The 14,323-nt window shown below is 42.5% G+C and overlaps 1 protein-coding gene across 1 annotated transcript in view; it reads left to right on the top strand.

The window, feature by feature from the left end:
- Positions 1-489: 489 nt before the first annotated feature.
- HEPHL1 (hephaestin like 1) overlaps positions 490-14,323 on the top strand; it is a 108,916-nt gene continuing 95,082 nt past the window's right edge. The window contains exon 1 of the mRNA XM_082409877.1: positions 490-7,116. Within this exon, the coding sequence (XP_082266003.1) occupies positions 6,947-7,116 (170 nt within the window). The 5' untranslated portion in view covers positions 490-6,946. The remainder of the gene's footprint in view (positions 7,117-14,323) is intronic.

Here is a 14,323-nt window from a genome sequence, read left to right as displayed (position 1 = left end):
CCAAAGTGTCTCCTAGGCCTGACCTTGCACCCTTCCTTCCTTTCTTCCTTTTTCCTTCCTCCCTCCCTCTCTCTCTCTCTCTCTTCCTTCCTTCCTTCCTTCCTTCCTTCCTTCTTTCCTTTCTTTCTTTCTTTCTTTTTTTTCCTTTTTTTCTTTTTTTTAATCAGTCATCAATTTTATACACATCAGTGTATACATGTCAATCCCAATCACCCAATTCAGCACACCACCATCCCCAACTTTCTTTTTCTTTCTTTCTTTCTTTCTTTCTTTCTTTCTTTCTTTCTTTCTTTCTTTCTTTCTTTCTTTCTTTCTTTCTTTCTTTCTTTCTTTCTTTCTTTCTTTCTCTTTCTTTCTTTCTTCTTTCTTTCTCTTTTTTTCTTTCTTTCTTTCTCTTTCTTTCTTTCTTTCTTTCTTTCTTTCTTTCTTTCTTTCTTTCTTTCCTTCTTTCTTTTCCTCTTTCTTTCTTTCTCTTCCTCTCTCTCTTTCTTTCCCCCTTCCTTCCTTCCTTCTTTCCTTCCTTCCTTCCTTTTTGATGATGGCAGTGGATGAGGCTTTAGGGATGGGACTCTAATATGCTCTATTCCACTCTATAAAATATCAACATGCTTCAGAGCGAGCTGCTGGGCCACCTCCCCAAACATCTCAGACACCTCCTGGGTACAGCCCTGACGTTCTCCCCACACCATTCACATTGGATTTAACTTGAACTTCACTGAACTCATCATGATATTTGGTTAATATTTTTAAATAAATACTTTAATACTTGTTTATTATCGACAGTCTGTTTCCCTCACTAGAACATAAACTCTTTGAGGGCAGGGCCTGTCTCATTCTCAGTTGACTAGAACAGTTAACAAAGTAGGTGCTCAGCAAATATTTTCAAATAGTGGAATGAATGATTCCATCACTGGACTTTTGTTTGGTGGAGTGTTTGTCCATGTGCATTCTACATTCTGCTTCTTTAAAAATCATAGGTCATGTTTATGTTTGGAGAAATTTCTGTATACTGCTCATGTTTCCTTTCTCGAAATGGTCTACTGAACTAGCCTTGGCTTTCATTTAGTCCAGTGTGGTGGTCTGGAGTGTAGGCTTCTGTACCAGGCAGACCCGGGTTTGAATCCTGACTCTACTATTTTCTAGCTGTGTGACATGGGCAAGTTATTAATCTTCCCAAACCTTAGTTTTCCCACCTGCAATACAAGAACAAAAATATCTATCTCATAGAGTATTGTGGTGGCAAGGAATAAGAAATGATGTATGTAAAACATTTAGTACCTTGCCTAGCGTGTTGTAAATGCTACAGTTGTTATTCCCTTTTTTCCTCAGTGCCTACTGCTAACCACTGGTTCTGTGCTTACCACTGAGGATGCAGAGATGAACAGGATGCCTTTCAAATCTCCCAATCCACATATGAAAGGGCCTGAGCACAGAACTGGATGTAGGAATGAGGCAGGACTGGTTCTCAGACCTCAGAGTTTGGAGCAGAGGCATGAGTGGAAGATAGGATGGTGGGAAGGAGGAAGTGAGGGGAGGAGGGAGGGCAAAATCCCATCCCAGGTGAGCAGATGGTCCAAAAAGAATGGGCAGGTGAGAGTCTCAGGAGAGCAAGAGTTTTGAGATTGGGTACCCAGGGGTGGCAAGTGGAGGCTGGAGCAGGCCCTGAGCAGTGTGTTCTTTTAGTAAAGACTTAGGACTTCAGGCATAGCAGGAGGGAGGTGTTGAGGGCTGGTCAGACTCTGTTCTCAAGGAGTTTAGAGCCTAGTAAGGAAGACTGACATGTAAGCAAATAATCACATAAACAAGGATAAGCATGTATGCAAAGTCCAGAAGAAGCACAGAGGAGGGACACATGGGAGGGAAGGTGTGGTGGGTGTAGCAGGAACCAAGGAAGGCTTCCCAGAGGAACAGCCTAGGAAGGTTCAGGAGGATGGTGGGGAATTTAGTGCGGGTGAGACGTGGAGCAGGTGGAGGGTCAGAACTTTAAAAGGAGGGATGAAGCAGGATGGCATGTTTGGGTGTTCTGTAATAATTAGGACTTTCCCTGGCTGTCAGGGGTGCGTGGACTGGGCTGGGGGGATGGCATTTGGAGATCCTCCTTCAATGGACAGGTCCTTGAACAGTCCTGGTTCATATTTCTTTACAGAGAGCGGGTCCCACTCAGTAGTATAAAGCAGGAAGCCATAATCTCTGGTGCCCCCGTTCTCCTTTGTCTGGGTAGAAATGCTGGTGTTGGAGTCTCACAGAACTCTACCGCTTACCAGTGTGGGGTGCTGAGAAAATTATGGAACCCCTCTAAACTTCAGTTTCCTCATCTGTAAAATGGATAAAATGGTTCACACCTGATAGAGATGTTGTTATAATTAAATGAAATAATGCATGTAAAGGGCTTAGCATAGAAACCACCACATAACACACACTTGGTACATACTGGTAGCATCTAATATATTCATTCATTCATTCGCTCATGCGTTGGTTCACCATTTAACATCAGACACCGGGAACACAGGGATGAACAAGGCTCAGTCCCTGCCCATAAGAAGCCTCTGATGAGTGTTGTGTGGGAGGGCAGACAAACAGATGATTACTGCACTGTGTGAATGTGATAAGTGCTATGGCAAAGGCACACACAAAGTGATGATGGGAGCACAGATGAAGGGCAAACTGGTTGCCATGATGATGATGATGATGATGATGATGATGAGAGCCCGGGCTAAATGTTGAGGAGAGGGCTCCAGTCCCTAGGAGCCAGATCAGGACCAGTCTTGAAAGTCAAGTCAAGGCTATCAGCCCTTATCCTGAAGGCCATGGGGAGCTACCGAAAAATCTCAGGCAGTGGAGAAACCTGGTCCCATCTGCATTCAGGAAGATCACTCTGGCCCCTGTGAGAGCAGCTAGAAAGCTCTAAGGCTCCTCCAGGTGAGAAATAAAAAGATCCCATCAAGAAATTGAGGGACCCAAGGAGGTTGAAGCGCCATGATCTACTGTGGCAGGGCAGTGAGAGGGCTAGACCAGTGAAAGTTTTTGGTCAGAGTTTGGAATATCGAAAATCTCTTAAGGAGTATTTAATATTTCTCTTAAAACACGCAAAAAGTCTAAAGAATGGGACAGCCAATTTTGTCATTCACAGTTTATTTATTACTTAAAATGACACCTCAGCTAAGGCTAGCTGGAATACTGTTTATCTGAATTGGCTTCTCCCACTAAAAGTTTTATTCTCTAAGTATCCTGTACTATGTTTCAGAGAAATATGATATGATTCTATAGAGGCATGGCATCAGATTTACCATGTCTTAAACCTGGTGAGTATACCGAGGAAATCATGGAGTGAATATCTGTACTGTCCATCTCACATAGTAGGTGCTTTATAAATGTTGCATTTCTCTGCTTTATTCATGTCTGAAGAGTGTCCAATGGAGTTTAAAGTATTTGTTCACATTATTACTCACAGACTTCCTAATCAAACTCTCTGCATTGTCCATGACACCTTGTATTTAGCAGTGGGTTTTCAGAAATGAGTGTTACAGGAACAATTCATTCACTCACACACCTTTCTTTTCTGCTCCTCAGCTCTTAGGTAATTCAGATGCTATTGTCCTAGAATAAGGAAGAAAGTCAGAGAAATTTCCAGAACTTTATTTCATCACTTTTAGTAAACTCTTTCCCTGACTCTTTTGCCCCTCAGGAACCACGTTCTCTGCTTCGAATGGATTGAGTGCACTCATCGGCTACAGCACCTCCCGTGCTCTGGGTCTTCTCTGTGGGCCTCATTTTGAATCAGAAATTAGGTAATGCCTTCCTCAGGGACTTCATTATATGCATTCAGTATCCTGAGTAGAAAAGTTAGCTGTGTGTTTTTGATTTGTGTCATTTATACCTGTTTCTCCCGTCTAAAAGAATTGTGTGGAATATGTCCTAATGAAGTTTTTGATACCACATCAAGCCTGTTTGGCCCAAAATAGTCTGCTTCTCTGGGGTATAAACCAAAAACTATTTGTTCTGGGACATTTCCAAATTCCAAGAACTCCTAAAGCCCTACTTCTTTTGAGGTCATGCTCAGGTTCGCCCTGTGAATCCTTCCTCTGTAGTGGATATTAAAGTGACGAACTCACACAAAGCTTCCAAACTTATACTAAAGAATAGATTTGAGTTAAAGGGTAATGTGCTATGGCAATTATTCTATTGTACAAGTGTCCTGCCATAAAAACAAATCAATAAATCAAAGTTATTAAGAGCTTGGCTATGAAACAAGATACTCAGCATGTATTTTATTAGCTAAGATGGATGTCAACTCAAAACCCATGCTATGGCATACCTATAGCATACCTACAATTTAAAGAGAAAGAACTCTCTTACTTGAGGCTAGTGGAAGGTGTGGTGGATGGGACTCTGGGAAAGAAAACAGAAGAATGTTGGTGAAAATGCATCTGTCATAACACGGGCTGAGGCAGAGGCTCTCTTAGAAGGTGTAGATGAGGAATAAGGACGTTAACATTTATTGCAAACCTATTCTGTGGGTATGGTAGGCACTTTGCAGACATCATCTTTTCAGATCTTCTTTTAAAAAAACAGATTTGACTCTTATAGAGAAGTTTTAGGTTCACAGCAATACTGAGCTGCAGAGTTTTCTCACACACCTCCTTCCCCCGCGCATGCTTAGCCGCCCCCATTATCAGCATCCCCACCAGAGTGGTACATTTATTACAATCGATGAACCTTCAGTGATACATCATTATCACCCAATGATAATGGGTTCACTTTAGGGTTCACTCTTGGTGTTCTATATTCTGTGGGTTTGGACAAATGTATAGACATGTATCCACCACGTATTATAGTATTATACAGAGTAGTTTCACTGCCCTAAAAATCCTCTGTGCTCTGCCTATTCATCCCTGCCTCCCCACAAACCTCTGATAATCCCTGATCCCTAAACTGTCTCCATAGTTTTGTCTTTGCCCATGTGTCATCTAGTTGGAATCATACAACATGTAGATTTTCAGATTGGCTTCTTTCATTTAGTAATATGCATTTGAGGTTCTTCCATGTCTTTTCATTGCTTGATAGCTCATTTCTTTTTAGTGTTGAATAATATTCCATTATCTGGAATAATGGAATAAATAAACCACCGTTCATTTATTCTGTGCAGGTTTTTGTCTAGACATAAGTTTTCAAGTCCTTTGTGTAAATACCAAAGAATGTGATTGCTGTATCATATGGCAAAATTTTAGGATTTTTTAAAAAGTTTTACTGAGGTATAGTTGACAAATAAAATTATAAGATATTTAATGTGCACTGTACATGTAGTTTTATAATAAACTGGCAATCTGTGTCCTGACATGGCTGTACCATTTTGCATTCCTACCAACAATGAATGAGAGTTCCTATTGCTCCACATTCTCACCAGCGTTCGGTGTTTTCAGTGTTCCAGATTTTGGCCATTCTGATAGGTGTGTAGTAGTATCTCATTGTCATTTTAATTTGCATTTCCCTAATGACATATGATGTGGAGCATCTTTTCATATGTTTATTTTCCAGCCCTATATCTTCTTTGACCAGGTGTCTGTTGAGGTCTTTTGCCCATTTTTTAATCAGGTTGTTTGTTTTCTTATTGTTGAGTTTTAAGAGTTACTCGTATATTTTGGATAACAGTTCTTTATCAGATGTGTATTTTGCAAGTATTTTCTCCCAGTCTGTGGCTTTTCTTCTCATTCTTTTGACAGTGTCTCTCACAGAGCAGAAATTTATTTTTGAAGTCCAGCTTATCAATTATTTCTTTCATGGATCATTTCTTTGCTGTTTTATCTAAAAAGTTATCAAGCCCATACTCATCTAGACTTGCTCGTATATCATCCTTTAAATTTTCTTAACAATCCCTCCATCCCCATTTTACAAACCCAGACTTAGCGAGGTCAAGTTATTCTTCAGTGCCACTGAATTAGTAACTGGTAGGACTAGATTCTGACACAGGTCTTTCTAACCTCAAAGCCCAGCCAGGAGGCTGTCTCGTTCATTCCATAGCTGCTGCCTCAAGAGCAACTCTGGATGGGAATCAGATTGGCTCTCTTCCAGGGTTGGATGAGGTCTCTTTCAACACGGAGATTCTAGGTCACAGATTAGAATAAATAGAAGAATGAGCATCCCTTCACCTTTTTGACCCAAAGACCTGCTACTGAATTTTGTCTTCATGTGCCTGAAGGGTACTTCTTCCTTATTATTTTCATTCATTCTAAGAAAGGCAGCTCCCTGACCTTGGGGGTGATGGCCTCTAAAATTTTGGCTGAACTGGGCGATTGAGTGCCTCATTTTTGCTGATGGGATTTGAGAGCATCTGGGGAAGACGGTGCATGAGCAATGGAGAATTAGTGAGGTTTTACAATGTTGTTATAAACTTTATGATGTGAGTTGACTGTTTCATGTAGCCTCATGAAACAAGTTGGAGAAGGTGGAGGGTGATTACATCACTCTCTCTGCCTTTTCGAAAGAGATGAAGTCTTCTTTAATGCTTGGGATTATTTCCTGATGCTCCACACAGACCCACCCAGTTTTCCAATTTTAATATGTTCCTGTAATAGGTGTAGAGAAAAAAAGAGAAAGCAGGGGGAAGCCATCAGCCCAACTTGTTGTACTGACATTCCTGGCAAAGATGAAAGACTAATGTCAGAGCAGAGCACAAAACCTTACAGAAACAAGTCTGTTTGGTTTGGACAGTAAATAAATAAGCCAGTTACATTACTTGGATGGATGGCAAAAACTTTGTCATCAAAGCAACTACCCCATCGAGCTTGCTCTGCTTATACAAGTTGTCAGCCTCTGTCCCAACCCCAGACTAGCTAAGTAGGAGGAGCTGAACCTTGTCCATTCCTTATTTATAACTAGCGCTGAGTGAGGGGGAGGGACAGGCAGGGTTGCCTCCTGTGCAGGCTGCTTGCCTGAGTTACATCCACAAATGCCTCAGAAGCGGCCGGCTGGCTGCATCCTTCTCCTTACATTCCTGGGTCTGTCTGGGATAGTTGGCGCAGTTACCAGAACATACCACATTGGGATTGTGGAAGAATACTGGAACTATGTACCCCAAGGGAAGAACGTTATTACTGGGAAAAGTTTCGCAGAAGACAAGTGAGTGAAACTGGGGTTCTGATAGACTCCCAGGTTTGGCTCCTTTTTGACTCTGCTTGGGGAATGTTGTATTCCTTGGGTGGCTACAGTGGGGGTGAGTTGACCTAAATCAACAGGAGGGGTTTTGTGTTTGCTTGGAGAGCCCTTGCATGGGCGAGTGTGTAATTTGGAAGAGACATTCTTAGCTCCATATATTCACAGCCTCGTCTGTGAAAAGCCATATACAAAACCATGTGTTTTTTTTTTGTTTGTTTGTTTTTTTAAGGATATGGGACTGGTGCTTTTTAAAGCAGATGGTTCTGAGTTTTTACTTTTTTTTTTTTTAAGTATTTATTATTTTATTTATTTTATGGCTGTGTTGGGTCTTCGTTTCTGTGCGAGGGCTTTCTCTACTTGTGGCAAGTGGGGGCCACTCTTCATCGCGGTGCACGGGCCTCTCACTATCGCGGCCTCTCTTGTTCCGGAGCACAGGCTCCAGACGCGCAGGCTCAGTAATTGTGGCTCACGGGCCTAGTTGCTCCACGGCACGTGGGATCCTCCCAGACCAGGGCTCGAACCCATGTCCCCTGCATTGGCAGGCAGATTCTCAACCACTGTGCCACCAGGGAAGCCCAAACCATGTGTTTTGAATAATGGTTTACTCTCTACATGGACAAGTTTCACTAGGTATCACTAAGAACTTCCAGGGGTTCTGGACTCACTGTGTTAAAAAAAAAAAAAAAGTTAAAACTTGAGATAAAAATTTGAGAAATTTCAAGAATTCTTCACTGTTAAAACACATAGTGTTTTCTTAGTTTTTATTTTTGGAATGAAACATCATAATTAGAGATAGGTATGCTCTAGGTAGTTACATTTTGTTTTGTAATGTTTAAAAAAGGGGGAGAGTTATAATAGATTTGGCTGGTATTTTAAGAGTTTCCTTGAGTCCACTTAGAAATGGCTTTATTTTGCTTGTGAGAGGTTTGTTCCAGCCCCAACTCATTCAATCTGAGGGCAATATTTATCTCCAGAGCCCAGGGCATAGCTGGGTGAGATGATGCTGCAGTCTTCTATGTCCCTGACTTATAATTTTTGCAGAAAATAGCGCTTGTTACCCTTCTTCCTCCCAGAGTGCTGTGTCTTAAATCTCTCATTTGCTCCCTGGAGTTCCCTCTGAAATCACCTTCTGGCACCAGAAGCTGTCGTGCATATTTTCAGCGTTGTAGTTCTTAGAACATCTTTTGAGATGTTTTGGCAAATAGTCATATATTCGGATGCTTGTTCCTTTCCTGATAGGCAGAGCCCAGCGCATCCAAATCCAAGTTCCATTTTTTAAAGATGAGGTTAGTTGCTAAGATTCATGGGGTCTGCCAACAGGTCTTTAAAAGCCAGGTCCCCCTGCCCTGGGGAAAGACCAAAGACCTAGTTGGCTTGGACACACGGCTTCCAGGTTATCTAATAACACAAAGGAGGCATAGTCATGTTTTGTTTATTCAAAAAGGATGATGCTCATGCCGGCCAGGCTACCAAGAAAGACTTTTCCTTAAGCTTTGTACCAGGAAATTTAATGTCCAGGGGCTATTTCCAGAGAATGCTCTTGACTTCTTTCAATCTCACATTTGCTGACAATTGGTGGTGGTAGTTTGTACTGCAACAAATGTATATGGGGTCGAAAGACTCCCCTAACTGCCAGGGGCTTTCCCTGAAAATAGAGCTCTGCTGTCCTCAAAAAGGCATCAATAGAAAAATGATCATTGTGAGAAGCTATTGGACGGGAAAATATTCAAGATGTGTGCATTGAGGGTAATGAGTGTAGTCTTTAAGCTCAATGTGATGTTGGACACATTTCCATATGCACAGAATTCTATCTTTCTCCTAAAATGCCCATGCCAGTATAGCTGTTTGGTAGCATTTACTCTGACCCAGTGATTGTACCAGAGACTTTTTTTTTTTAAATTAATTTATTTTTTTTATGGCTGTGTTGGGTCTTCATTTCTGTGCGAGGGCTTTCTCTAGTTGCGGCAAGCGGGGGCCACTCTTCATCGCGGTGCGCGGTCCTCTCACTATCGTGGCCTCTCTTGTTGCGGAGCACAGGCTCCAGACACGCAAGCTCAGTAGTTGTGGCTCACGGGCCCAGCCACTCCGCGGCATGTGGGATCTTCCTGGACTGGGGCACGAACCCGTGTCCCCTGCATTGGCAGGCGGATTCCTAACCACTGTGCCACCAGGGAAGCCCCTGTACCAGAGACTTTTAATTCATTACTGCTTGCAGATGTTATTATTCCCACTCTACAAACAAGGAACTGAGGCTCTGAAGTCAAATACTTGTTTACAATGTAAAAGGCAGCTCCAAACTCACATTTCTTTGACTTCAGAGCCAATATTTTTTCACGATGCAACCTTTTCCTGGCAAAGGTGATCCTTTCCCATTGAATTAAACTCAACTTTGAGGGAAGTCAAGGATTCCATTAATAAGAACTTTCTAGAAAGACCCAATTCTTTATCAAGGGCAGGTTTAGTCTCACTTGTCACTCTTTCCAGAAAGACATTGAAAATGATCACTGGTGTCAGTGACCAAACCAGTTACCTGGGTTCATTCAAAAACCCAAAGTACTTTATTTTTTTTTTAATTTTTATTTTATATTGGATTATAGTTGATTTACAATGTTGTGTTAGTTTCAGGTATATAGCAAGGTGATTCAGTTATACATATACAGATGTCTATTCTTTTTCAAATTCTTTTCCCATTTAGGTTATTACAGAATATTGAGCAGAGTTCCCTGTGCTATACAGTAGGTCCTTGTTGGTTATCTATTTTAAATATAGTAGTGTGTATATATTAATCCCAAACTCCCAATTTATCCCTCCCCCTGCCCCACCTTTCCCCTTTGGTACCCATAAGTTTGTTTTCTATGTCTGGGAGTTTGTTTAAAAACCCAAAGTACTTTAAATACTCAAATACTAAAATGCCATTTCCACAAGGATGGGTGCAGGAAGAAGTTAGGGGATCTCTGTTGATCATTTCAGCCAGAAGATGGTGCTTTGAAGAAATTACAATAAAATGTATGAAAATAGTTATGGTGAAAAGGAAAAGAAAAAAAAAAGAGAATAGGCATGACTAAAACACAGTTTGTCATCAGATTAGAGTAAGGTGGTTTAACAAATGCTTTGGTTCCATAGAGGAGGACTCCTGCCCTTTAGGAGAAGCTGGCATACTAGATGTCATACCTGGAATGCCAAGGTCCCCAAGGGTTCCCTTCTGGCGTGTCAAGAAGCAATGTTTATGCGGGGCAGACTCCTGACTCTTAAAAGGGAGCCTGAGTGAGGATGTGATGCGTGCTGGCTTTTAGCAGCAATCATGTCAGGAAGTGCTACTCATGTGGCCAGTGGGTCAGGGCAAGTTTCTAAGAAGGTACAGTTGTGGTTGGCTGCTGACTCTTGCTTGAAGACCACAGGACACATGTCTCAGGTGCCATGATTCACAAGTGTCATGGGTGCCACAGGTGACATATGTGAAGATGTCACGATTATGGGACAAGTATGGAGTTCACTATGTGTGTTCTGCATTGCGCCATTTCCCCCAGAGCAAGGAATCATCTTGGGTGATGTGACCATGCCTCTTAGCTTCTGCAGGATGAGTAGACAGCACTTCTGAGGACTCTCTGCTGGTTAGATATTCACAACCAGAAAATGCCCAATATTTAGAAGTCCATGACAGCGGGGTGCCTAGTATTCCATTATGAGTGGAAAGAGCCTAGACTAGATACCAGGAGACCTGACTTCTAGTCCTTGTTCTGCCCCCAACCTGCTGTGTAACCTTGAACATGTCACGTAATCTCTCTGAACATCAATTTCCTTACTTTGTATAACAAGGGAGTTGAAACACAATCCTTAAAGTCACTTGAGAAGTATAATTCCAAGGCATTAGACATAATTTTCAAAACTAAATGAAAAACATCTTACCTTACTTGCCAGTTCTAGAAAGATTTTTTGCAATGCAAGGAGAGAGATGATTTGCAAATGTTCAGCCTAGAAATCAGAGTTGAAGAAAGCCCGAGAGTGGGGAGATGTGACAATTTTTGAAGTATTCTATATTTTTATTTACCCATTCATTTTTTCCCTATTCTTTAAGAACGGTCTCCAATTCTTCACTTCACCCACAGAGTTTTTCCCCAGAGCCCTGGCCTATTCTGATCAGCTTCCTTCCCAACCCCTCATGGAGTTTTATCTGGTGTCTTTATCTGGCCTTGGACACAGTGTTTCCTTCTCCCTGCTTTGCTCTCTAGTGGTTTGATGTACACCAGTCACCTCTGCAGCTGGAGGATGAGTGCTCTGTTGGTGGAGAGGAAGGCCCAGCATATGTAAAATAACCCCCCTTCCCAACACAGAGTTTGTCAGTGACAGTGACCCATGGAGGACTGAGCAAGGCCAGTCATTTGGAATCATTAAAGTAAGAACTAATCACTGTCAATCAATTTAGTTGTTCTGGTTGCATTATCTTTGAATAAGAGGAATGGGAAAAAATTAGGGGGAAAGAAAGGTGAGTGCCGAAGTTTCAGTGATGTAAAAAATCTTGGAAACCAAAATTAGGCAGTGCCAAGAGCCTAATAAATCCTGATTCACAAGGATGAGATAAGAAATAAGTTGAAATCATTTCACCAAGATATGATAGCCATCAGATGGTGCCATTTAACTTTCCAACTTGGTACCTTTGCTTGGTCAAAGGGGTCAAAAACATACTTGAGACTATAAGCATGGACGTTTCCTATAAAGTATAGGATTTAGGAGTTACATTCTATTTAGAAAATTTTTCTAAAGGGAGTTTACCCAACCGTATCACTGTGGCAGCCCAGTTGATGGCAAAGGGTTTTGAACACCCCGTATGAGCAGGCCCTAGGATGGGGAAGACCCTGTGTGTTTACCTGAAAGAAGAGCCAACTGAAGGGAAGCAGGTGGAGGAAGAGAAAGGCTTTTATAAGCTTTTAAATAAAGAGAAGGATCTCACCTCATTAGTGCTTGGTCTTAGACAGATGATGACTTTCAAATCTCAACTTCTATCTTATCAGCAGAAAAAATCATGTGTTGGGCCTGATGACTTGTGAATCTCTTGGGGTTACTATATCAGTTAGTGATTGCTTTTGGCTGCCAGTAAAGACAAGACTAGAGTGGCTTAAATAAATTAGGGTTTGATATACTCTTATGAAAGAAATGCAGAGGTGGCCAGTCTAAGGCTGGTGGGACAGCTGGCATGATAGGATTTCAGAGGCCTTCTATATTTCTGACCCACCATCCTTAGCATGCGACTTTACTCCTCAAGGAAGCTTATGGTCACAAAATGGCTGCTAGGACTCAGCCCTCATGCCTGTTATCCAAGAAGGAAGAGAGAAAGGGGAAAGGTAGAAGGGCCATAATTCCTGCTGCATCAGCCCTTTAAAGGGCTCTCATGAAAATCCCACCCAACCAATTCTACTTACATCTCATTGGATGCTCAAAGACACAAAGAGGGCTTGGAAATATGGTCTTTTAGTTTTGTGCTTTTTGGCCTGAATAAAAGCAGGGTTTGATTCTTTTACTAAGAAAGAAAGGGAGCAAGAATATAAGGCAGCTGGCAGTCCCTGCCACCTTCCCCTCCCTAATTCTCCCTTTTCCCCATCCTTCATGAGCACCATCTTAGTCCCCCTCTTCCCTTTCTCACCTCTGGATAGTGGGACACCAAGGTCTGTGGGGTTTGAGAGAACTCAAAGACAATATAATAGCTGTCATTGAGTCCTTACTATGTTCCAGGCATTGTCATTAAAGCTTTCCCTGCCATGTTTAGGGGTGACAGATCTCCTGCCCTGGTCAGGGGGACCAGGAGATCCAGGGAAGTTTTCCTTAGCCAAGTGTAGCCCAAGTGGTCTAACAAGATGCCAAGGCAGTCTTGCCTCCTGGCGAGTGTGGGGCTCTGGCATCAACTGAGAAGCTTAGAATTCTTGCTCCATTTACTAGGCAAGTAGTTGAGTCTTCTTCTTCTTCTTTTTTTTTTTTTTGCCTCAATTTTCTCATTAGTGAGATGGGGATAATGACAGTCCTTCCATGGGGGGGATGGTATATTCATCTCCTGTGGCTGCTGGAACAGATTACCACAAACTAGGTGGCTTAAAAGAAGAGAAATTTATTCTCACCCAGTCCTGGAGATCAGAAGTCTGAAATGAAGGTGTTGTCAGGGCCACACTCCCTCTGGAGGCTCTAAGGGAGAATCCACTCATTGCCTCTTTCAGCTTCTGGGGGCTGCTGGCAATTCTTGGCTTGTGATGGCATCACTCCAATCTCTGCCTCCGTCTTCATATCACCTTCTCCTCTGTGTGTGTCTTATCTCCTCCTTATGAGAACACTTTTGCTGGCATTTAGGATTGACATTTAGGTTGGGTTGGATAATCACCTGGATTATCCAGGATCATCTCCTCATCTCAAAATCCTTAACTTAATTACATCTACAAGGACTCTTTCTCCAAATAATGGGATTAGGATGTCAATTTATCTTTGGAAGCCATCATCAGCCCACCGCAGGGAGGGTATCAGGAGATAAGTAAATGCTCAGATGTGGTGCCGGGCACTGGGTTAGCACTCAGGAAACGTTTGTCTTCATGCTAGCCCTCCTGTCTTGAGGGGTTCTCTGGAGAGCAGGATATCCATGGGAAAGAGACCTCAGATGGTAACATTTTTGTCTTTTCTAGTTAGAGTTTTGCCAGAAACGATCATAACTCCCCTGACTCCCATTGATTGAGCGCTCACTCTCCCAGACACTGTGCGTGGGGCTCCACATCTCATTTACCCCTCACAGTGGCTCTGCCATGGTCAGCAGTTTACAGCCAAGGAAACTGGGGTTCAGAGAAGTTAAGTCACTTTCCCAAGACCTCACAATGTCAAGGCGGGCACTGGAATTCAAGCTCATTCTCTTTTCCCTTTACTGTGTGTATTTGGCACCTAAGGGGCTTCTGTGGAAATGAGGTGGGAGAAGGGGGAACTCAAGACTTAGGGGATGCCAGGGGGAAACCAGGGTGAGCAAGGTGTAGAGGAGCACATCACTGGATGGGATAGCTTCAAAAACTATTAATCTGATTAAGAAGGACGTGGCTGTGCCCGAGCTGCAACTCGAAACTGCCATCTTCACCCTTCCTTTTGCCACGTGGCACTTGTCCCATTCTAGTCCTGTTTTCTCCTTGGTGAACCTCAGCCCATCTCAAGC

Source organism: Balaenoptera physalus (genome assembly GCF_965194825.1).
Source record: "Balaenoptera physalus genome assembly, chromosome: 10".
NCBI classification, from domain to species: domain Eukaryota; kingdom Metazoa; phylum Chordata; class Mammalia; order Artiodactyla; family Balaenopteridae; genus Balaenoptera; species Balaenoptera physalus.
Note: the sequence above shows the minus strand (reverse complement) of the source record. Positions and strands in the feature narration are given on the sequence as shown.